The sequence below is a fragment of the Theobroma cacao genome, chromosome 2 (genome assembly GCF_053813885.1).
Source record: "Theobroma cacao isolate CCN51 chromosome 2, ASM5381388v1, whole genome shotgun sequence".
NCBI lineage: Eukaryota > Viridiplantae > Streptophyta > Magnoliopsida > Malvales > Malvaceae > Theobroma > Theobroma cacao.
Genome location: NC_142640.1, coordinates 8,681,852 through 8,705,455, shown reverse-complemented (window position 1 = coordinate 8,705,455; position 23,604 = coordinate 8,681,852). Strand labels below are relative to the sequence as shown.

The 23,604-nt window shown below is 32.4% G+C and overlaps 2 protein-coding genes across 3 annotated transcripts; both read right to left on the bottom strand.

Annotated features, from left to right (window-relative positions):
- Positions 1 to 188: 188 nt before the first annotated feature.
- Positions 189 to 15,171, bottom strand: LOC108660629 (BTB/POZ domain protein). Its single transcript, XM_088803519.1, is given in 12 exon segments — positions 189 to 367; positions 370 to 446; positions 448 to 484; positions 606 to 660; positions 663 to 825; positions 880 to 1,140; positions 13,679 to 13,710; positions 14,829 to 14,862; positions 14,864 to 14,960; positions 14,963 to 15,070; positions 15,073 to 15,101; positions 15,167 to 15,171. Coding segments are annotated over 12 exon segments (1,077 nt in total).
- LOC18608480 (Tetratricopeptide repeat (TPR)-like superfamily protein) lies at positions 14,627 to 17,889 on the bottom strand. Of its 2 annotated transcripts, XM_088803209.1 has the most exons (2): positions 15,532 to 17,889; positions 14,627 to 15,393 (listed from the first exon to the last, which is right to left on the bottom strand). In XM_088803209.1, exons 1-2 carry the CDS (start codon positions 17,771 to 17,773, stop codon positions 15,221 to 15,223), a joined length of 2,415 nt encoding a protein of 804 aa, XP_088659335.1. In that variant the 5' UTR covers positions 17,774 to 17,889; the 3' UTR covers positions 14,627 to 15,220. The 2 variants fall into 2 exon arrangements, with proteins under 2 accessions (XP_088659335.1, XP_017971238.1); XM_018115749.2 differs by having other exon boundaries at positions 14,627 to 17,889.
- Positions 17,890 to 23,604: the final 5,715 nt, after the last annotated feature.

The window sequence follows — 23,604 nt, the reverse complement described above, 5'->3', positions numbered from 1 at the left end:
AGCTACCACAAAATAATCACATCAGCGACTTCAATTTTTTATCATTTAAATGGCATAATCCAGGTCAGCTTCAGATAGGTTGGTAAATGACATGAGTACCATTCGATTGTAATAAGTTGGAGAACGAGGAAGGAAGCTACAAAATAACTGCATCATGCAGTTATTTCTATGGTTCCATTCCTCTGTATTTATGTAACTAGTTTGCTAGTAGATTGGCACCAGCGATCACGACATAATCAGAGATTTGGCCAATCTGAGATAATAGATACAGCATAGTCTTGAAGTCGATCGGTGACGATAACTTCTTGATCCCTTGCAGCCAAACTGGAGATTACTTCGTCCATTGCTTTCTCTTTTTGTGCCTTCTTAAGACAGGATAGGCAAGCCCATTGCTAGCATGGCAAAACAATTGAATCCAAAGCACCCGCAACCGGAACTTTACTTGCATCCAAGTATTTTCGAGTCAACTCCCCGAATACTAAAGCTGCATAAATGAAGGGAAATAAACACTTGGGTTAAATAATTCAGTATTCATTTATTTAGTTTCAGCCTGTATGGCTCAAAGCCATAATGTGATTAATTAGAACCTTGGAGAGGAGCATGACCTATGATCTTAAAAATGCAACCCTGAATTCTGGGACTCGCTGAAAGGGATAAAAAAAAGGCAAACTAGAAGCCAAACTCCGTTGCAACAAAGCGTCGTTGACATCCCCATAAATCTTGAGTTTATACGTAAACCATAATAACTCTTGTACCAACTTCTCAGCCATCACCTCTCCATAGTTGTAATCTTGTCCATCGCTGCTAGCTAATCCCAATTGCATCCTTTGCAAACACCTTGTGTTATTGTCAAACCAAGACAATGCTGCGTTGAATCACATTATTAAGCCCTTTGTGCATGACGCGATGCAGGAGCCGAAAGGGATAGCCTTGAAGGCGCGCATGTGCCATGAGTCACTTTCCTTTCTTGATGCCACGCTTTGTAGGCAACAGTATACAAGGGTGGATGTACGTGCCAAGGATCAAACTAGAGCCATTCTATTGACATGGAGAAGCTTGGTGTGGTCATCCCTCGCGTTATCTTCCAAGATCTTGTCAGCCATTGCAATGGTAAATTGGTAGTTTTTGTTAGAATTTATACTCAAAAAGATGAAGAAGAACATACGAAGTGTTGGTGTATTTTCAAAATAAAAGAATTGTCTCTTAACATGAAAAGCTATTTTAACTCAAAAGTTACGAGACAATTAGAAAAACACCACAAATCACAAATTATGTCTTATAAAATAAATGATTGTCCTTTCATAAAGTGATATGAAAAATTATCTTTTTATATTGTAATTCAAAAGTTGTGTCTTATGAATGAATAGTTGTAATTTCAAAAAGTAATTATTAAAAAATCCCTTTATCCAAAGGTTATGTCTTAATGCAAATATGTTTTTTAAACAAAGAAGTGCCTTGATGAAAGGGTTGTGTCCTTGAAAAAGAGATACTTGCAAGCCTATATAAAGGACTTGCTACTAACCATTTTGATACATCAAAACAAAAACAAAACAAAAGCAAAAAAATCAAGATTAAGAAAAGTGTTGTATTCTAAAAATTAATATAAACACTTAAGTTCCCATCAACTGCAAATGCGTTCAAATTTCTTATAATCTACTTCCTACAAAAAGTAGGCTCTAAGGCTAAACAACTTTGTAAACCCTTAGGTGTATCTAGTGGTTTACTCTCGTAAAATGCAAGACGAAATTAAACGTTGGTTTCATTGTATTCCTAAGGCTATTTGCATTATTCTCCTTTATATATAGAGTGGTAAGGGCGAAATAAATCTTAAAGATAGCGTCTATTAAAAAGGCTCGCATTGAAGTCAATTTTGTCAGTTCTTTAAATTCCATCTAAATCTCGTTTGCACCAACAATTTTAAGACTTATTTTTTATGGTGTTAGAATTTAAAATGGCTTCACTTAAAGAGATGGTTATCAACATTGTCAAGCTAAATCGCTTTGAAAAAGGAAACTTTATTCGGTGGCAGAAAAAGATGCATTTTCTTTTTACAACTTTCAAGGTCGCTTATGTTTTAGATACACCAAGATTAAATGAAAAAGGTGATAAAGAATTCGTGAATCAAACTCGTTTGAGGCAAAAATGGGATAATGATGACTACATATGCATAGAACATATTCTTAATGGAATGTCGGATGCATTGTTGATGCGTACCAAAATGAAGCTAGTGCAAAACAACTTTGGGACAAATTGGAAGCAAGATACATGGCCAAAGATGCAAGTAGCAAGAAAATTCTGGTTAGTCATTTCAATAACTATAAAATGATTGATAATTGTTATGTTATGGAGCAATTACATGAGCTTGAACGCATTTTAAATTGTTTTAAGCAATATAGTCTTAAAATGGATGAAGCTATTATGGTATTTTCTATAATTGATAAGTTTTCCCCTTTATGGAGTGACACTAAAAAAACTTTAAAACATAAATAAGAAGAAATACCTTTCGAGGACGTGGGTAATCATCTTTGAATAGAAGAAGATTATCGCAAACAAAAAGAAGTCAAGTAAGATGAAAAAGCAAAATATTATAATGTAAAGAATCTTGAGACTTCGAAGGTCCATGTGATAAAACATAAACTGTCAAACAAGCCAGTCTCGCACAACACAAGAAAACATTCTGTTGGTATGAATAACAAAAGTCATGAGATCAAAAGGACCAAAAAAGGGCTATGTTCTCATTGTAACAAACTTGGACACTTCAAGGTAGAATGTAAACTTTTGAAATACAAGACACGAGGTGTGAACAACAAGAAGTTTGTGGCTATGATTTTCGAAGTCAATATTCTCCAATATGATGGAGCATAGAGGATTAACATTGGTGCAACTAATCATGTTCATAAAGACAAAAGTTTTTTCAAGACTTTGGAAGCGATTAATGAAAGAACCGTGTTGTACATGGAAAATTCCTCCACTACACAAGTGAAAGGAAAGGGTACCGTGGAACACATGTTTATTTTTAGAAAAATACTTGTACTAAACAATGTCTATTATGTAGTAAAAATTAGAAAGAATCTTGTGTCGGGTGGTTTATTGAATAAGTATGGCTTCAAATTAGTATTTGAAGTGGATAAGTTCGTCTTTATAAAAAGTGGACAATATGTGAGAAATGGATACTTATGTGAAAACATGTTCAAACTTAATATTAATAAAAATGTTACTAGTTCTACTTGTATTGATACCTTATTTAATGTTCATGGTAGTAAAGCAACATTGTTTAATTTATGGAAAAATAGATTAGGTCATGTTCATTAAAAAAGAATGCATGTTATGGCTAAATTAGAGTTGATACCTAATATTGATGAAAATAATTATATGTGCAAAACATGCATGGTTACTAAAATCACAATAAGCTTATTTCCTAAGGTAGAAAGAAACTCCAAATTACTTGCATTAATACATTTCGATATTTGTGATATACATAGTACTCCATCTATTGGTGGAAAGAAATACTTCGTAATATTTATAGATGACATCTATAGATTTTGCAACATTTACTTATTGCATGCTAAAGATGAAGTAATGGAGAAATTTAGAATCTATAAAAATGAAATCAAATTGCATTGTGAATTGCTTATCAAATGTTTATAAAGTGATAGAGGAGGTGAGTATTATGATCCAACGTATTTCGAGTCCACTGATATTATTTATTAGATTACGGCTCTATGCCCATCAGAACAAATTAGTATAGCAGAACGTAAGAATTGAATTCTTACGAAAATAGTCAATGCTTTGCTTTCTAATTAGGGTTTGGGAAAAAGGATTTTGGGGTGAAGCCTTATTAACGGCTTGTCATATACTAAATAGAATTCTAAACAAAAGGAGTAAAACTACACCTTATGAGGTATGGAAAGGAAAAAAGCCAAACCTTAATTATTTATAAGTTAAGGGATGTCAAGCCATAATAATAGTTCCAAAACAAAAGAAAAGGAAATTGGGTGAAAAAGAAATTGAATGTATATTTATGGGATATGATAAACATAGTAAAGCATATCGTTACATGGTGATAAATTCTAATGATTCATTTTCCACTAACACAATCATAAAATCAAAACATGTTATCTTTGATAAAACAATGTTCAATTCAATTCCAAGACCCAAAAAACTAGTAATGGAAAGTGATAAACTTTCGAAAAATGGTGAAAAAACTATTGAGCTTTAAAGAAGTAAAAAAAATTAGAAAAGTAAAGACATATGGATCCAATTTCCTCATGTACTTAGTAGAAGGTACAAAAGAAGAAACATGTGAATATTTATTTTACTACTTTAATGTAGAAGGTGAAGGTGATCTTCAAACTTATGTGGAGGCACTGAAGCCTTGAGATGCTTCATTTTGGAGAAAAGCAATAAAAGATGAAATAGCTCGATAATGGGAAACAAAACTTGGAAATTGGTAGACCTTCCACCAAGTTTCAAACCAATAGGTTGTAAATGAATTTTTAAAAAGAAAATAAAAGTTGATGGTACTGTAGAAAAGTTTAAAGCAAAGCAAGTGGCCAAGGGCTTTAAACAAAAGGAAGGTACTAGTTATTTTGATATGTATGCATAGATAGCGAGAATAGCTACAATTAAAGTGCTTATAGCACTTGCATCTATACATAAAATGGTAATTCACCAAATGAATGTTAAAAAGGCATTCCCAAATGGTGAATTAGATATAGAGGTGTATATGGAACAACCTGAAGGGTTTGTCTTTCCTAGTCAATAAAGGAAAGTATGTAAGCTTGTAAAGTCCTTGTGTGGATTAAAACAAGCGTCTAAATAATGGCATCAAAAGTTTGATGAAGTTATACTAACTAATGGTTATAAGATTAATCAATCTGAAAATTATGTCTATAGTAAGTTTCATAATGGTAAATGTGTCATCATTTGTCTATACGTGGATGACATGTTAATCTTTGGTACTGATTTGGAATAAATAGAGGATACAAAGGTTTTTTTTTTTTAATTTTGACATGAAAAATATGGGTGTGGTGAACGTTATTCTAGGTATAAGAATAATGAGAGAAAATAATGGCCTAACATTGTCCCAATCTCATTACGTTGAAAAGATTGTAATGAAGTATGGTAAGTCAAATTGTATGTTAAAATCTACGTCTTATAATTCTAATCTAAAGCTAGTATCCAATAAAGACAAGCCAATAGCACAAAATGAATATGCAAGGGTGATTGGACGCCTAATGTATGTTATGGTGTGTACAAGGCTAGACATTGCTTTTGTGATTAGAATGTTAAGTCGGTTTACAAGTAATCTAAGTAAAGAACATTGGTATGCTATTCATAGAGTTCTCAAGTACTTAAAAGGTGCAATGAATTATGACATTTGTTATTCAAGTTTTCTTTTTGTTTTAGAAGTGCAAACAGATGCTAGTTAGAACTCAAATAGAATGGATCATACTTTTACAACTGGTTGGGTTTTACAATCGGTGGGGGGTGCTGTTTCTTGGGGTTTTAAGAAACAATCTTGTTAAGCGGACTCCACCATGGCGATTGAATATATAGCTTTAGCATTTACCACCCAAAAAGCGAAATGATTGAAAGATTTACTTTATGAAATTTCGTTGTGGCCTAAACCAATGGCACCAATCTTGATACATTGCAACAATGAAGCAACTATATCAAAAACATATAATCAAGCATACAATGAAAAGAGTTTATATAGTAGACTTCAGCATAGCATTGTAAGACAAAAAATTAATGATGGTATAATCATTATAAGTTATGTAAAGTCTTGTGAAACTTTAGCGGATTTGTTTACTAAATGTCTGAAAAAGGACTTGGTGATGAAGACCTCAAGAGGGATGGATCTCAAGCCTATCAACTAAATCTCTAATTATAGGAGCTTAACTCAATGCTTGTAGCCAACCTGTAAGTTTTGGTACTGACCATTTTACCACATGTATGATTGCAAGTACTAATTTATATTTTCCATCCTAAGGTGTATAACGCTTCATTCTCGTAATGTGTAAAGTAAGATTGAACAAAAATTCTTAATAGACCCGTAACATGTATATGTTGAAGTAATATAATTACGGGACACTTCCAATGGAGGCTACCTATGTGAGTGGAAATGTAGTCACTTCTAAGAGCTAAAGGATTGACTATAACAGCACTCAAGAATGGATGCAAAACACAAGGTTATAAAACATGTTGGCAAAACTAGATACAAAATGAGCAAGGAAGCTTGTGTGTGTTTAATGACCCGACTAATCAAATGAATGATCGATGGTTCAAGGTTTGGTCAACCACTCAATCGAAACTAAAAGCAACCACACTTACTAAGTGAAGGTTTCAAATTTACAGGATACCTTCATTCATACACAAGATTCCCAAAGTTATTGGTATTAGGAAATTTTGGAAATGGTGGGGGATTGTTGGTGTATTTTCAAAATAAAAGAATTGTCTTTGAACATGAAAAGCTATCTTAGCTCAAAGGTTATGAGATAATTGGAAAAATACCATAAATTAAAACTTATGTCTTATGGAATGACTAATTATCTTTTCATAAGGAGTTATGAAAAGTTATCTTTTCATATTGTAGCTCAAAAGTTGTGTCTTATGAATGAATGGTTGTAATTTCAAAAGGTAATTATTGAAACATGCCTTTATCCAAAAGTTGTGCCTTAATACAAAGATATCTTTTAAACAAAGAGGTACCTTGTTGAAAGGGTTACTTCATTGAAGAAGAGACATATGCAAGCCTATATAAAAGATTTGCTACTAATCATTTTGATACATCAAAACAAAAACAAAACAAAAGCAAGAAAAGTATTGTGTTCTGAAACTTAACATAAACATTTAAGTTCTCATCAACTGCAAAAGCATCCAAATTTCTTATAATCTACTTATTGTAGAAAGTAGGTTGGCAAGCCAAATAACTTTGCAAACCCACAAATGTATCTAGTAGCTTACTCTTATAAAGTGCAAGACAAAGTTAGATGTTAGCTTCATTGTAACTTTAATGCTATTCACATTATTCTCTTTTGCATACTAAGTGGTTGGGATGAAATAAGTTTTAAAGATAACGTATATTGAAAAGACTGACCTTGAAGTCAATTTTGTTGGTTCCTTGAATTTCATCTAAACCCCGTTTGCACCAACACAAAAAAATAATAAAGACTTAATAGTTAACAACACAAAGAAATAAGAAAAAGTTTTGAATGTGAAAATTGGTTCGAGGCACTCTATGGAAAGTGCTGATTACATAGTAGATTTTTGTTGTTACCCTAGTGCAAATAGTAATCAATGACGTCTTACTCCTAAGATATAATAAACCACTCAAGGATCTTCTAATGTGCACTCAAATAGAAAATTCAACAAACTCGTAAATCTCTCGACTGCTTTTAAAGAAATTTTAGAATGAAGAAAAATAGATTTTTTAAAAACACGGAATGCTTCAAAATAAATTTTTTAGAAAGATGAGATGGGTATTTATAGATAATGAACCATCACCAACGTGCCTCTTCATTCAGACACATCTATTCAAAATTGAACAATATGTCTTTATAAAGCTACATGCCTTTCTACAATCAAAGGTCATACCTCTCCCAATAGACACATTAAAGTTTGAATCAGCAAAAATAAAATAAGAGTTTAAATAAAAAGCCAACAAGCCCCCACATTTAAGGAATACAAGAATAATTTTTTACAATGTATTCAGTGAAGGTGTCCTGTAGACTTGAACCTCATTTAGTATGAGAAAATCTATTCAAAAGAATTGTAGTGAACTTGCATCTTGAATTAGGATCTTTTAGCCGAGCTTCAATTTATCATACATATCGTACGAGATTTTATTGAGTTCTAAACGAGATCGCGCTTTAATGATTTTGCGCTCATATCTTGCTTCTTGAGTGCTTTAGAGAAAAACCCAATTTCATAGGTTGTAACCTCACAACCATACTCAAATAGGTGAGTTTTTCAAAGACAGGTGTGATAGAAGCATGTCCTACATAATTTTCTGCGAACTTATTCAGAGCATGTATTCTTCCTAACCACTACATTAAATACTATAAAATCACAATGGGACTATAAAACTTTTAAAAGATGGTACTTCTTCAATCACTAAACGGCTTGTTTTTACTACATTGAACCTTCATCTTAGGATCTCTGATTAGAAAGGTTGGGTTACCATTAGCAGTAATTTTTAATTAATGGGCTTTAGTCTTATCCCTCTTAAGGATGGCAATGGGTACCTTGTTACAAGATATTCGCAAATACCCAACCTGGTTATATAAAGTTAAGATACCCTATAACCGAGTTTGGGACAAGTTCAAGTGATGATTTCACTATCCATATCAGGTTTGGGTAGGGTTTGGGTACCACCCTTTAGATACCCACTACCCGAACCCGATTATCATTTATAAATATAATAATATTATTATTATTTCAATAATTTAAGTAAAAATATACAATTTTTACCAACTTTACAAGCAATTCTTTGGTTAAAAACTAACAAATATATAAAAAGTATGATTACTCTAATTATTAATGTGATGACATGTATATATTTAAATTAAAAAAAGTATTAGATTATTAATTATATTTAAATAATATGAATATCATATCATATTATAAAAGAATATAATTACTATTATATGTATATATATATACTTTTAATATAAACATATTTACTTTCTATTTTGTGTTAACATTACAAAAATTATAACTTATAAAATTATTAATTATAATATATATACTATTATTTATATAAACTTATAATATATATACTTAAAAGAGCTTTTGATATTAGAATAGTTTTGGAACTTAACTATTTTTTTTTAATTTCCTGAAATCAAGGACAAATTCATATATTTAATTAAATTAATTAATGAAACTAATTTTATTAATTGACTTGTAATGTCTTTTAATATGTATACTTTATATACATTGAGTTCATTTATAAGAAATATAATTGCTATTATATATACACTAAAAGTATTTTAGTATATATACATTTTAAATATAAACATATTTACTTTGCATTTTGTGTTAACATTACAAAAATTTTAACTTATAAAATTATTAATTATGTTTGAGATATTTGTTTTTGATTATTTAAATTTAAATTTTATTATTTGTGTGTTTTTATTAATTTAATTATTAGTAAATTATATGAAATATGTAAGAGAAATATTATTGTATATGGATACGGGTACGGATTTGAGTTTGGGTAATTAGGTACCCCTAATCCCTCTTGCATATTCAATGACTTGCTTTCTAACTAGTCATTTCATTAATGGATCCACAATATTCTTCAAAAAATGAAAATAATCCAACGTGATTACTTCATTTATAATTAAACTCATAATTATTTTCTGCTTCAAATGAAGATGTTCTTTTTGCTCATTTGAGTTCTTTTGTTTACATTTCACAATAGCTGTTTAATTATCACAATAAAGGCAGATTGCAAGAATTGGTTTTTCCATAATTGGAATATCCAGTAATAAATGTTTAAGCCATTCCTCTTGTTGTGTCGTCGCATCTAGATCTATCATCTCAAATTCCATGAAAGATCAAGAAATACATGTTTGCTTAAAGGATTTCCATGCAACAACAACTCCACTTAATGTGAAAACATATTCTGTGGTAGCTTTAGTTTCATCCGAATCAAAGATCTAGTTTGCATTGTTGTAACCTTCGAGCACAATGAGATAACCTAAATAATGTATACGCAATGATATGGTACCCTTTAGAAATCTCAGTATCCTTTCAATATTGTCCAATGATTTATATCAGGATTACTGGTATATCTACTTAGCCTTCCCATTGTTTGTGTTATATCAGGTCTCATAGCATTTGAGAGATACATGAGTGTACTAATAATTTGAGAGTACAATAATGGAAAAACAAGCTCTTCAACATTTTCCTTAATCTCACATTCAGATCATAAGACGTATTCACGGGTTTACAATCAAATTTATTGAATTTTTTAATATTTTCTCGATACAATGTGATTGTGTAAATAAAACTTTGTAAAATCCTAACTCCGAAAATAACATCTGTCTGTCCTAAATCTTTCATGTCAATGTTATTCAACAAGAAATATTTAGTCTTCTTAATAATACTCAAATTGCTACCAAAGATGAGAATATCATCGACATACAAACATAATTTGACACATCCAAGGTTAGTAACTTTAATATAAACACATTTATCAAAGTCATTTCTCAAAAATCCATTTGACAAGATGACATGATCAAATTTCTCATGCTATTACTTTGGGGCTTGCTTTAATCCATATAAGGATTTCATTAATTAACAAACCTTATGCTCCTAACCCAGTATGACAAATCCTTTCAGTTGTTCCATATATATTTCTTCTTTTAAATCACCATTTAGAAAGGCGATTTTAACTTCCGTTTGATGAATCTCCAACTTATATATAGATGCCAAAGCTAAAAGCACTTTGATTATCATCATTTTTGCTATTGGAGAATAAGTGTTGAAATAATCAAACCTTTCTTTTTTAGAACAATCTCTTGCAATTAATCTTGCCTTGAATTTTTCTATGGACACATCTAGTTGAAGTTTCTTTTTAAATATCCACTTACAGCCAATAGGTTTACACCCCTTAGGCAATTTGGTCAAAACCCAAGTTTTATTATTTATTAGAGACTCCATTTCAACATTTATGACATCTTTTCAAAAAGTAAAGTTTACATATGATGTGGCCTCCTTGAACGTTTGAGGATCATCTTCCATTAGATAGGTTTAAAAATCGTTTTCAAACTTTTTCTCTACTTTTTGCTCTTTTGCTTCTTTAGTACCTTTCTTCTTCCTCTTATTCTATCATTAAAGTGCGTTCAGAAAATATTGATTTATTCACCTTAATTTTTCAAGGGTAAAATATCTTTAAAAAATACAACATTTCTCAATTCTATGATAGTGGTGACACTTATATCAATAATTTCGGATTTTATTACTAAAATCTTGTGGATGACACTATCTTGGGATTAGCCCACAAGAACTCCATCAATGGTTTTAGGTCTTAGTTTTTTTCTTATAATTACTCGAATTTTTACTTTTGCCAAGCACCCCCACATTCTTAAATACTTTAAATTGGGTTTCTCCCATTTCCATAATTTTTACGGAGTTTTGTCTAATTTCTTTTAAAAAAACTCTATTTAGAATGTGATATGCAAATAAAAGTGCTTCATTTCATAAGTTTTTTGGAGTTCGAAACTTGAGAGCATGCAATTGATCATATTCAATAAAGTTTGATTTTTCCTTTTTGCCACAACGTTTGATTAAGGTATATAAGAGGAATACCTTATGGATAATTTCATTCTCATTTCAAAAGTTTGAAAACTCTATAGAATCATATTCTCCTCCTTTATCTGAATGAAGAAATTTGATTCTTTTTTCTTTCTGATTTTCAACTTCATTTTTATATGCAGTAAACATAACCAAAGCCTAATCTTTTGTTCAAATAGGAAAAATATAACAATATGTAGAAAAATCATTTATGAAAGTAATAAAGCATCTCTTACCATTCTTAGAGTAAACTAGAATGTCACAAGTATTGTTATGTATTAACTCTAAGATTGCAGATTTTTTAGTTACAGATTTAAAAGGCTTTCTAGGTAATTTAAATTGCATACAAATTTTACATTTTTCGTGTATGTTTATGTCAGATTTAGAAATAAGATCCAAATTCATTATTCTTTTAATGGACGTATTATTAATATGCCTTAAACAACTATGCCAAATATTAGAAGAAAAAACAACATTGTGAAAAGCAAAATGTTTATTACTTACGTTACAATGACAAATAACATTTGACACATTTAACTTGAAGAAACCCTCAGATACATATTGTTTACCGAAAAAAGACTCATTTCTACTAATTACAACTTTGTTGGACTCAAATAGTAATTTATAACCATCTATAATAAAAAGAGAGCCACTAATTAAATTCCTGCTAATGTTGGGCCCATGTTGCACTTTATGAAGAGACAAAGTCTTCTTAAAAGTTAGTAATAAATATATCCTTCCTTCTCCTTGCACTTGTGCAATCGCAAAATTACTGATGTTCATGTATTTTTCATTAATGATTTGATATTTTAAAGATATAGATTGATTAGTATAAACATGGATATTAGCACCGGTAACAATCCATCAATCGATAGACTCACATAGTAAATTGACCACAAGAATGTTTGAGACAAACCTTTTGTCATCCTCACTAGTCATAACATTGACTTGTGAGACTGGTGTCTCAAATGTTTTCTAGCCTTTATGAAGTTAACAAACTCTTGCTAAATGCCTTGATTTTCTACAAACAAAACAACATTTTTTTTTTCTTGTTAACATTATATGGTTGTTTACAAAAATTATCATTTGAAAATTTTCTTTTTTTCGAGTTTGAATTTTTCCCTTTTACAATGTTTACTTTGTCCTCAAACTCATTGGACAATTTATCCTTATCTCTCTAATTTTCTTAAATTTGAAAAGAGACAATTAAACTATCTATAGTCAAAGTCTCATGTATGTGTTTTAGGGTCACAACAAAAGATTTCTATTTTGGAGGAAAATTTTCAAGCAAAGCACCCACATAAAATTTTTCACACATTTCAACTTTCCTTTGTTCAACTCATGAATAACAACTTGAAAAAGATGTGCTCGTTCCACAACAGATTTATGATCAATCATTTTGAAGTTCATATATTTTTCTATAATATAGTTGTCAAGACCGTCATCCTTTTTACTATATATTTTTTTCTAATACTTCTCATAATTCACGTGCAGTTTTGGTAGTGCAAAAGATATCGTAAAAATTACTAGACAAAGTAGACAAAATATGAACATGACAAAGATAATCCTTATTTAATTGTGTTTGTGTGCTTGTGTTCTTAAGTACGTTATAATCAGAGTTTTGATTTGAAGGACAAACAGGATTAGGATTTTCATTTTAAGAATCAACGAATTAGAGATAATATAAAAAAATCCTAAGGTTGTTAACCAATAACGCATTTGATTTTACCATTTACAAAAGTTTTACTTTGGGAATTTCTTTGGCTTGGTAAAAATTTGTTCTTCAATAGAAACAATTTAAAAAAAAATGCAAAAAAAAAATGTACTTTGAAATTATTGGGATCTATACTTGAAAAAATAAAGAAGAACCCACGAAAAAATAATAGACTTAATAGTTAACAACAACAAAAAATAAGAAAAAGTTTTGAATGTGAAAACCAATTCAAGACATGTTATGAAAAGCGCTGATTTCATAGTAGGTGTCTGTCGCTACCTCAATGCAAATAGCAATTGATGATGTCCTACTCCCAAAATACAACAAGCCACTCAAGGATCTTCTAATGTACACTCAAATAAAAATCTGACGAACTCGTAAATCTCTCGACTGTTCTTGAAATAATTTCAGAAGGAAGAATAATAGAGGTTTTGGAAATTTATAATGCTTAGAATGAATTTTTCAAAAAGAGATGATAGGTATTTATAGAAGTGGATCATCACCAATGTATCTCTTTATTCATACACACCTATTCAAAAGTGAACAAATGTGTTATTCTGAAGATACATGTCTTTCAACAATCAAATGTCATACCTCTTCCAATAGACATTAAATTTTAAATCATCAAAAATAAAATAAAAAATCAATAGTTACGAAGCCCGTATCTCGTCGAGTAAGGCCAAAATCTGCATCCATAGACATAATTAATTAAATGGGACATTTTCATTTTGCCTTTACCTGTAAACTCTAATCAAGGAATCACCGTGTTACAAATAATTGATAATTAACATTACCATTTGTCATTTGAAAGAGTGAAGAACTAATGGGCTGTAAAAAACAGGCGAAAGTTCTGTTTCATAAACTCATTGTGGCACACCCAAGAAAGCTTTGAAACTTTTGCATGCAGGCCACTTGTCCCTAGGGTGGTCAAGGATGTGTTACCATTAGTATAGTTTTACAGGGCAATGACGCTGGTTTTTCTCATCATTAGATTGCAAACAGGGAGTAGCTTGGATTTCTGAAACAGAATATGAGCAGGTCATTAAGCTGGCACTAAAATTAATTTGCCCCTATTTAATTTCTTAAATTTATAGGAAAAAATTACTATCGAGACAATGAAGCACAGAAGTTTGTCCAAACAGAAAATGACAAACGGAGGTGGAAAGGGGTTCTTTGTGAATTATTTGGGGTCTGTCTAGAGGCCAGGACGGGGTGCTCTCACTGCTCAGTGTGAAGAAGAGGCTGAGCTCATGATACAGATGGGTGCATCTATGCTCGTAAAGTTCCCCATGCCAAGATCAAATGTTTCTCTGTTGGTTTAAACGACAGATAAGTGGCATCTCCTCCATTTTGTTGGTCTTGGACCTTCTTTATTGTACTCATTTACTGACTCCTTATCAGCATTGTCCTTACCTTCTTCTCTTCCTCTTTTCTTCCTATCAAAATCAGGTAACTTACTCCTGGTTTGTATCTCAAATATAGTTATGATACTTATATTTGTTTAATATTAACTTGAATATCGATGAGGGGCAAAAATCATTCAGGTGATCATCACTTTTGTTATGAACAAAAAAAAAAACCAAAAACTCTGAACAATTAAAAGGTCTCTCAATCAGTCAATTACCTACTGGTTGAGTCATTGGTGACACAACATTCCGAGTATTTAAACCTACCATTGACAGTAAAACTTAACCCCATTTGGGAGGAAGGAACATAATAATGGCCCAAAAAAAAGTAATAAGTTCAAAAAGATCTTTCTGAAAATTTAAGGTTCCAAGTGGTGGATTTGGAGTTGTAGACTTACATGTGTTAGTGCTTTAGCCAGGGCATTAACTGATGTTACCATCAATCCTTTCGTGAAGTATCAAATCCAATGATGAACCAGAAGATGACAATGGTTCTGCTGATGATCCGACAGACGATAAGGACCAGGTAGATAGTCTGGAGAAGAGCTCAGAGAGCACGGAAAATGTTCCATCAAAACCCTAAGAACCCACACGGTCAGCCAAGTCATTAGCATGACCATGAACCTCAACTGATCTGTGGCTTCCACGTCTCGGTGTTCGCAGCTTTTGAGCTTGATGCCACCGGAACAGTTAAGTTCCAATCCACAATGGTGCGTGAAAAATGGAAGAAATTTACCTCATTTCATTATGCTGCATCTGATAACATGACTACAATCTCATTGACTCCAGATCAAATAGTGGGCCTATTCATATCGAGGGTAACATCTGGAATCCTGCCCTCTGCTATAAGATCTTTTATGCTAGAGAATGTTCTGGCATCTTCAGACAATTTACAAATTGCATCTCTTATGATAAGAAAGTTCTTATCTAGTGGATCTGGTAAATTTCCTCCATCAACCATCTCTTTTAACATGTCAAAAACAGAGGGTAAGTTTGTGTCTGATAGAAAAGCACTTATTAGTGCTATATAGACATAGCTGTCAGGTTTCATATTCTTCTCTTTCATCTCATTGAAATGAACTAAAGCTGCAGAGGACCTACCGCATTTACAAAGTCCATTAATGAGAGCATGATAAGCAATTCTGTTGGGAGCACATCCCTGTCTCCCCATTTCATTCCATAGCTTTAGAGCATCATCAGGTCTTCCAAGATTACATAATCCATCAACTAAAGTTGCATAAGTAATCACATTTGCCTCCCTCTCTTTTCCGAACATCTTGGAAAGGCAAAGCATAGCTTGGTCAATCTCACCATTTTTGCACCATCCATCTATCAAATAATTATAAGTAACTACAGAGGGCACAAGCCCCTTCAACATCATCTCATTCAAAAGATGCTCAGCTTCTGCAACTCTTTGAACCTTGCAAAGAGCTTTTATTACTATGTTATAAGAAATCACATCAGGACAATACCCACGAGCACAAATATGTTGGAATAGCTCCAAACCCGCATCCACTGATTTAATCTTGATCAAACCATTCATAGCAGCAGAATATGTAATTATATCAGGGAGAAAACCTTCTTGTACCATGTCAGTGAGAAATTTGCAACCTTCCACTGCCTTCCCATGTTTACACAATTCTTTCACAAGCAAGGTAGAATGCTTTACCCATGGTTCATGGCCATAAAAACGCATCTTCCTCAAGAAATCAAGTGCTCCTTCAACATCCTCTCTCCGACAAAGGCACCCAAATATGCAGTTGTGGGTAAACTGGGTTGGTTCAAGTCCCACTTCCTTCATCTCTCGCAAAAGCTCATAACTCTCTTCCAGTCTATCTAACTTACACAGCCCATCAATCAAATTATTATAAAGTAATAAAGTTTTATTACAACCAAACTGAACCATTTTTCTGAATAGAGTTAGTGCCAGATCCAGCTTACCAGCATCAAGCAAGCCATTAATAACAAAAGTAAATGAATTAGTATTAAGGGTAATTATTTCCTTTTCATCCCTAAAGTACTTAACAATGACACTATCACCATTGCTGCTGTACCCCATTATTGCTTGAAGAAGATCGTAAGCTATATCTATTGAGCCACTACGAACAAGACCTTCCAAAACAGAATTGTAAAGCAGGTTCTTCGTTTGTGAATTCATATCTTCCCAGCATTCTTCAAGCAATCGATCCAACTCTCCTCCTTTAGAAAAAGAAGATATCAACTTTGTGAATATCCCAATATCAGTACCAATCCCCAACTCTTTCATTTCTGAATATAAAGACAATGCTTTGTCAAGATCATTACGTTTACAGAGCCCTCCAATCATCACATCAAAAAGTGAAACACTAGGGCAAAAACCCAATTTTCTCATTTTATCAAACAAGCAAATAGCTTTATCCATTCTAGACACCCTCACAAATCCATGAATCAAAACAAAAAATGTCTTCTCGTTCAACCTCACATTACACTCTTCCATACTATCAATCAATTCAATCGCCTTATCCACTTCACCCCACTTACTAAAGGCAACAACCAAGATAGAAAAAACATGTTCATCCAACCAACCCCTCTCAAATATCTCATTGAACACACTCAAAGCTTTATCAAACTTCCCAGCATTGCAATAAACCTGCAAAACTGGGGTCAGCGTGTATTTATGCAATTCCAACCCCAAACCTCTCATCTCTTTCAATCTTATCTCAACCAAATCAATCAAACCAGACTTGGACAAAGCTTCCAACAAACAATTATAGCTATAACTATTCGGTATGCAAATACCTGATCTTTTAACCTGATCAAACAAGTTATTAGCTTCATCAACCAATCCAACACACCCCAAACACCTAATTAAAAACCCCAAAGCCCCAGGATTCATAGAACAATGGGAATTCACGACATCCAAAGCCAAAGCTTTCAGTAAAGCATTTTGTCGAGCACGTGATAGAATTGAGGCCATGGCATTGTAAGAATAAATATTATGCTTATAACCACGTTGATTTGAAGCCCAAGTGAAAAACAGGTGAGCTATTCTCCAGCTCCTGAGGTTATTTACTACGGCTTCGACAACTTTATGGGTGAGTAGTGGTACGAGGTTTTGGAGCTCTGGGTTATTTGGTGAAAAAGGTTGTTTGATTAAGATAGAAATGAAGGCATTTGAGATGTTAATCTGATCTGATGAGAGAAAATTGTCGTTTTGGTGTTTAGTGCAAATGGGTCTTTGTTGATACGAGGAATAAAACAGGTTTTTGTAGGAGACTATGAAAATAGAATTTGGTTTAATTGGTTTGGTTGATTTGCAAAGAATTTGAAGGGATTTTATGATTGTTGACAATGCCATAACCATGAGAAATGAACAATGTCTTGGTTCAGACTAACGAAGCAAAGTCGCTAGTCTCCTCGTGGCTTTTTCAAGTTTGCCCGCTACTCGGTACAAGAAGACAGAACCAGTTCCGATCGTAACGTTTCATGCTTTCGCTTCGGCAATATTGTCATTATTCTTTTTTTTTTAATCTAATCGATAAAAAATATCATTGTACTTTTTTTAAAAAAAATATCAAATACATTTTTTAAATTTTTAAAACTTTATCAAATAAAATTAAAAAAGTATAAATAACAAATATGATAATATTTTAATTTGTTTGTAAAATTTAAAATCTTTAGTAATATAAAATTTAAATATGTACTTTATATAAGCTTTTAAAATTTCTCATTCAATTTGGAGATTTTCTCTAACCCAATAACCTATCAACGCTTTTATTTGGTGAAAAGACCTAGGCAGTCGCTATACTCTCTCATTTTATTCAATTTAGTCTCTATACTCAAAATCGAAATAATTTAGTTTCTTGATTTTGAAAATTTCTCTAATTTAATCCATCCCTTGACGGCATTTATTTTAACCATTAAAGGTGATGACATCAGTTCTGACATGGCAAACATTGCTGACTTGGCAAACATTGTGTAATTGACCGAATGACATGGCACTCCCATGTCATTCGACATGAAACTTGGCATGGCATTGCCATGTGGCAAACAGAAGGAAAAAAAATTTCTAACCCAAAAAACCAAAGGGACTAAAGTGGAGATAAATTTACAATATAAGGACTAATGTGAATAAAAATTCAATGTATGAGGATGAAATTGAACAAAAAAATATATTATGCTAATAAAAGAAATGCCACGTGGCAGTTTTGATCAGATGGTGTGGGGGAGATATTTGGCTTTTAGGGTTCATTTCTCGTTAACCTCGATAATTTTCCCTAAACAGTGGCTTAACCCTAAACCTACCGTTATCCTCGCCAGAGCCGTTAACCTTTGAAATTCTGACCACCTAAAATCGAGAGAAAACAGTAAACCAAGAGTAAAACCCAACCTAAACACTAAACCAAGATTGAAATCTAGCCTAAACACTAAACCTAAACCCTAAACCCAACCTAAACAGTAAATTAAGAGTGAAAAATTGAGAAACTTTGAAACCAACAAACCCACGTAAAAGCATTAAACCCAGCCTAAAACAGACAAACCTTGAAAGATTCCAAGCCTGAAATTGACAAAACTTGAAAGCTTTCATGCCTGAATGCTTGAATTCAAAGACGCTTGAAAGCTGATGGGTGCAAGCTTGGGAGAAAGAAGAAAATTGAGATGAGGAAAAGGAAAAGGAAAAGGCTACTGGTCTAGAAAAGAGAGGTACAGATTCATTTTGTTGATGATGAATAGTATTAGGTTCTGTTTTTAATGTTGACTGAGATTCCGTCTTGTTGTTTCATTTTTTAATGCTGATGTATTTGTTTATACTATTAGGTTATGTTTTTAATGTATGCTGATTTGGCTTTGGTTTTTTAATTTGTTATTGTTGCTAATGTATTAGATAAGATAAAAAAATATATAGGAAAAAGTAATGCACCAAAATTCTCTTTGATTCAGTTTCTAACTTTGGCAAATTAGATTACTTTATGTGGGTACTTTAAGGTGGTTAGGGCACATAAATAGGAGTATGATGTTGTTGGTAATAAATTATCCATTTTGAACACATGTTTCACAGGAAATCTCAAAGTGTGTAGAGAACATTACAATATGACCCTCCAAACATATTGGTAAATGGAATTGACATATGAGGATGTGATTTGAACAAAATTGATTGAATTCACTAAATCAAATAATTTAAATTCAATTTAACTAAGTTATGTTCAATCGAGAAGAGTAAAAAAACAATATAATATGGAACCTCAATCATTTAGTTAATATTTAGATATTTCTCAATAACACATTTAAATTGTCATGGACCTTTGTTGATATGTGACAGTAATTTCTATGCCAAATATTAAAAAACAGTTTTTAGTTTTAGAGCTGTGTTCTCTAAATTCATAGCTTGCATGCTAAGTTGGTTCTCATCTTTGTTTTTTCTTGATAGATGATGCTTTTAGTTAGTGTTCCTGATATGATGAATTAAAAGGACTTTTAGTTACTGTGATATTTATAACACATAAGTTTTTTTTTTTCTAGACTTCATGGCACTTACATGTGTAGTATTTGTTTGGATCGGTTTACTTGTAGCTTTCAATTGGCCATGCCTAAGTCTATATATTGTTGAGTTGTAGTATATTCCTGTGTCTATTATTTTGATTAATTTTTTTTTGCATTATTACTCAACATTCTATTCTCCATACAGTTAATGGCACATACAATTTTAATGTTCAATTCGTGGTCAGATACTAGATTTGTTTTTGTTTTAATGTATGCTGATTGAGTTTTCAAATTTTATCATATAGATAACAATTGCTTTTAATTATGCTTTCATCATGGGGGGATCTTAGTTCATGAACCCAAGTTTGCATATAAGAATGGGAAGAGGAAGCTGGTTGATATACTAGATATCGATACCATCTGTTATTAGACTTTATTACAGATGGTAAAGTCTTCAAAATATGATATAGGATTGATTAAAGGCTTATATTATAAAGACAGGAATGGTTTGAGAGCAATTTTAGGTGATAAAAGTGTGACTAGTTTGTCCGGATTACTTAAGGAGAAGGGTCTTTTTTCTATTTATGTTGAGATGGGGAAAATACTCAACATGGTACTCCAATGCCTGAAGCACTCAATGAGGATATGGAGTTTCTATCATCAGATACTGAACTTAGAGATGAAGAAGGTTTAAATGAATATTATTTTGATATAACATGGTTAAGTGATGAAGGGGAGGGTGAGTTGGCAATGGTTAGGGAGAAAATAAGAGAATTTAAGGCAAGCAAAGATAAGTTGCTAGCTGTTGCATCAGAAAAATTAAATGAGGAAGGGCTATCTGAATAAACAGCTGCAGGTCCATCTAAAGCTATTGGAGGCCAATTTGAAGCTGTTGGTGGCTCATCTGAAGTTGCTAGAGGCTAATTTGAAGTTGCTGGTGGGTCATCTAAAACTGTTGGAGGCCCATTTAAAGCTGTTGAAGGCCCATCTAAAGTTGTTGGAGGTCAATTTAAAGCTGCTGATGGCCTTTCTGAAGTTACTAGAGGCCAATCTGAAGTTATGGGAAATGATGGAGGCTTGGCTGTTGGACCATCAAGGGCAAAACATCATAGTGATTATATTGACTCTAACGACACAAGGAGTTATATTTCTACAAGCTCTAGGTTTGAAGCTGATGTGGCACAAATGGTCAATCGAGTGAGAAGTTTTGTACTTCGAATCAGTCGATATCGAACTTCTTTGTAGGTCAATCTTTCAAGGATCCGAGACACTTCAAAGTTGTTTTGTGTGAGTATAGTATGGTTAAGTGGTTTTCTTTCATTTTGAAGAAAAATGACAAGGTCAGAGTTATAGCTAAATGTGATAGAATTGGTTACGAGTGGGAGATAGTAGCTTCGAAGCACAGGAATGATAACTCCTTCAAAGTGAAAACCTATCTCGGAACACACAATTGTCTGCTTATAATTAAGAACAAGAAAGTGATAGCAAGGGTTTTGGCTAGGAAGTTGAAAGATGATATTATCAAGATGCCATTCCTAAGGGCAAGACAAATCAGAGTGTTGGTGAGAAAACAGCTAGGTGTGGCAATTGGTTTGACAAAGGCTAACAGAGTCAAGTTGAGAATGATAAAGGAAGTGCGAGATAATTATGTAGAGGAGTTCAAAAGATTAAAACAGTATGCTGATGAGCTTTTAGAGACAAATGAGGGGTCAACAATTAAAATAGATGTGGATAGGTCTGTACCAAATGAGGTAGCAGTTTTCCATCGAATGTTTATCTGTTTTGGGGCATTAAAGAATAATTTTTTAAAAGGTTGCAGACATATATTTGGATTGGATGGTTGTTTCTTGAAGGGTTTAGTGAAAGAACAGCTTCTGGTTGCTGTGGGTCAAGATGGGAATAACCAAATGTTCCCTTTTGCATAGGCAGTGGTCAATGGTGTCAAGAACAAAGACCATTGGAAATGTTTTTTGGAGCTATTATGTGCTGATATGGGTATCGAAGATGGAATAGGATGGACCATCATAAGCGACATGCAAAAGGTATTTTTTTTATAAAATAGTAAATAAGACTATTAAAATATTTAAATATAATTTGATGTTATGTACTATATGTATGTTTTGTATCTTTTGTATGAATCTTTTAATAATCAGATGCTGGAAATTATGATATGAATTTAGTGTTTAGCTTTTACATTGAAATAAACACATGCTGCAAATTATCTAAGCATTTTGTTCCACCATAAAGATCATAAATTTCAACTCCTAAACTCATGCATAATTTGCCATCTATGCATGATCTTTCAAAACAGTATGATGATTGTCCATAGATTTAAAGGAGGAAAAGTAGGATTGCAAAGCAATCCAACAGTTCAAGAATAACTCGAACTCTTTTTATGTTCTGTTTAAAAGACTCACTTTTGAAAATGACTTTTTTAAACAGAAAATAAAAAGAGTTTGAGTTTTAATGAACTACTCTATTACCTTGCAATCTTACTATTCCTCCATTAAATCTTTCATTTACTCATAACTTTGTCCACTTTGTCTACTATAATATGATATATGATATATGTATGAAATTTCCTAGATATTTAAGATCGACAAAAAGAACCCCTTTTCTGCTAAACTTGTATAGTTATTAGGATTATTAATAGGGCTTTTGACATTGTCAAAAGTAAGTCTGAATTTTTTCATAGTCTTAACTTTTAAGGTCTCCAGTAATAGCTGACTTAGTGTTAGAGCAAAACAAAACTAAATTGCCTTAATTAGCTATAAAGATTAGGGGTTAGAATGCGGCCTAAGGATTACACAATATGGGGTCATGCTATTTGATCCCACCTTCACCTGACAAAAACCACATCAACTATTTTCATTGAGATGCCTAAACCCTCAGAATATTTTTGTATTCCAACAATAGCCTGCTTTTTCCTTTCACCTTGGAACTTATACTAAGTCAACTTTTGTTATCGTTTTGACTACTATTGTAACTTCATGTTGATATTGCCATATGTAATTCGTAAAGCTTTTATAGTATAATGTTTGCACTTTTTTTCTATAGTATGATATTTAATTAAGATTGAAAAAGTTGTAAATAAGGCATGCAATAAATTAATCTTTAATGTATATCTTCTCATCATTTACCATATTTATTTTGTTATTGTAAGGGCTTTTAAGTGCTATCAATGAGCTTCTTCCCTTTGTTGAACAACAAAATTGTGCATGACATATTTACACGAGGTGGGGGAAGAAGTTCAGAGATGAAGACTTAAAGCTCCAATTTTGGCACTATGCTAAATCTCCAAACCAGCTAGAGTTCAAGAAGCAAATAGAATTTCTATGCTCCATGAATAAGGCTGCATACAATCACTTGCTTAAAAATTGGGATGTCGTGCATTGGTGTCAAGCATTCTTCTCCAATTTCTCCAACTACAATGTTATTGACAACAATATGTGTGCGAACTTTAATGGAGTAATTATAGAAGCAAGATGTTAAGCAGTCATAAGTATGCTTGAGGATATTAGACTTTATGTCATAAGGCGATTGGTTCAGAACAAGGAATATGGCACGAAGTGGAATACTAAGTATGGCCCTCGTATACTCACCAAATTAGAGAAGTCTATGGGGTCGGCAGCAAAATGGGAAATGAATTAGAATAGGGCCTATTTGTATGAAGTCTTTTGGGAAAATCCTGAAAAGCTGGTGAAGGAGAGTTAC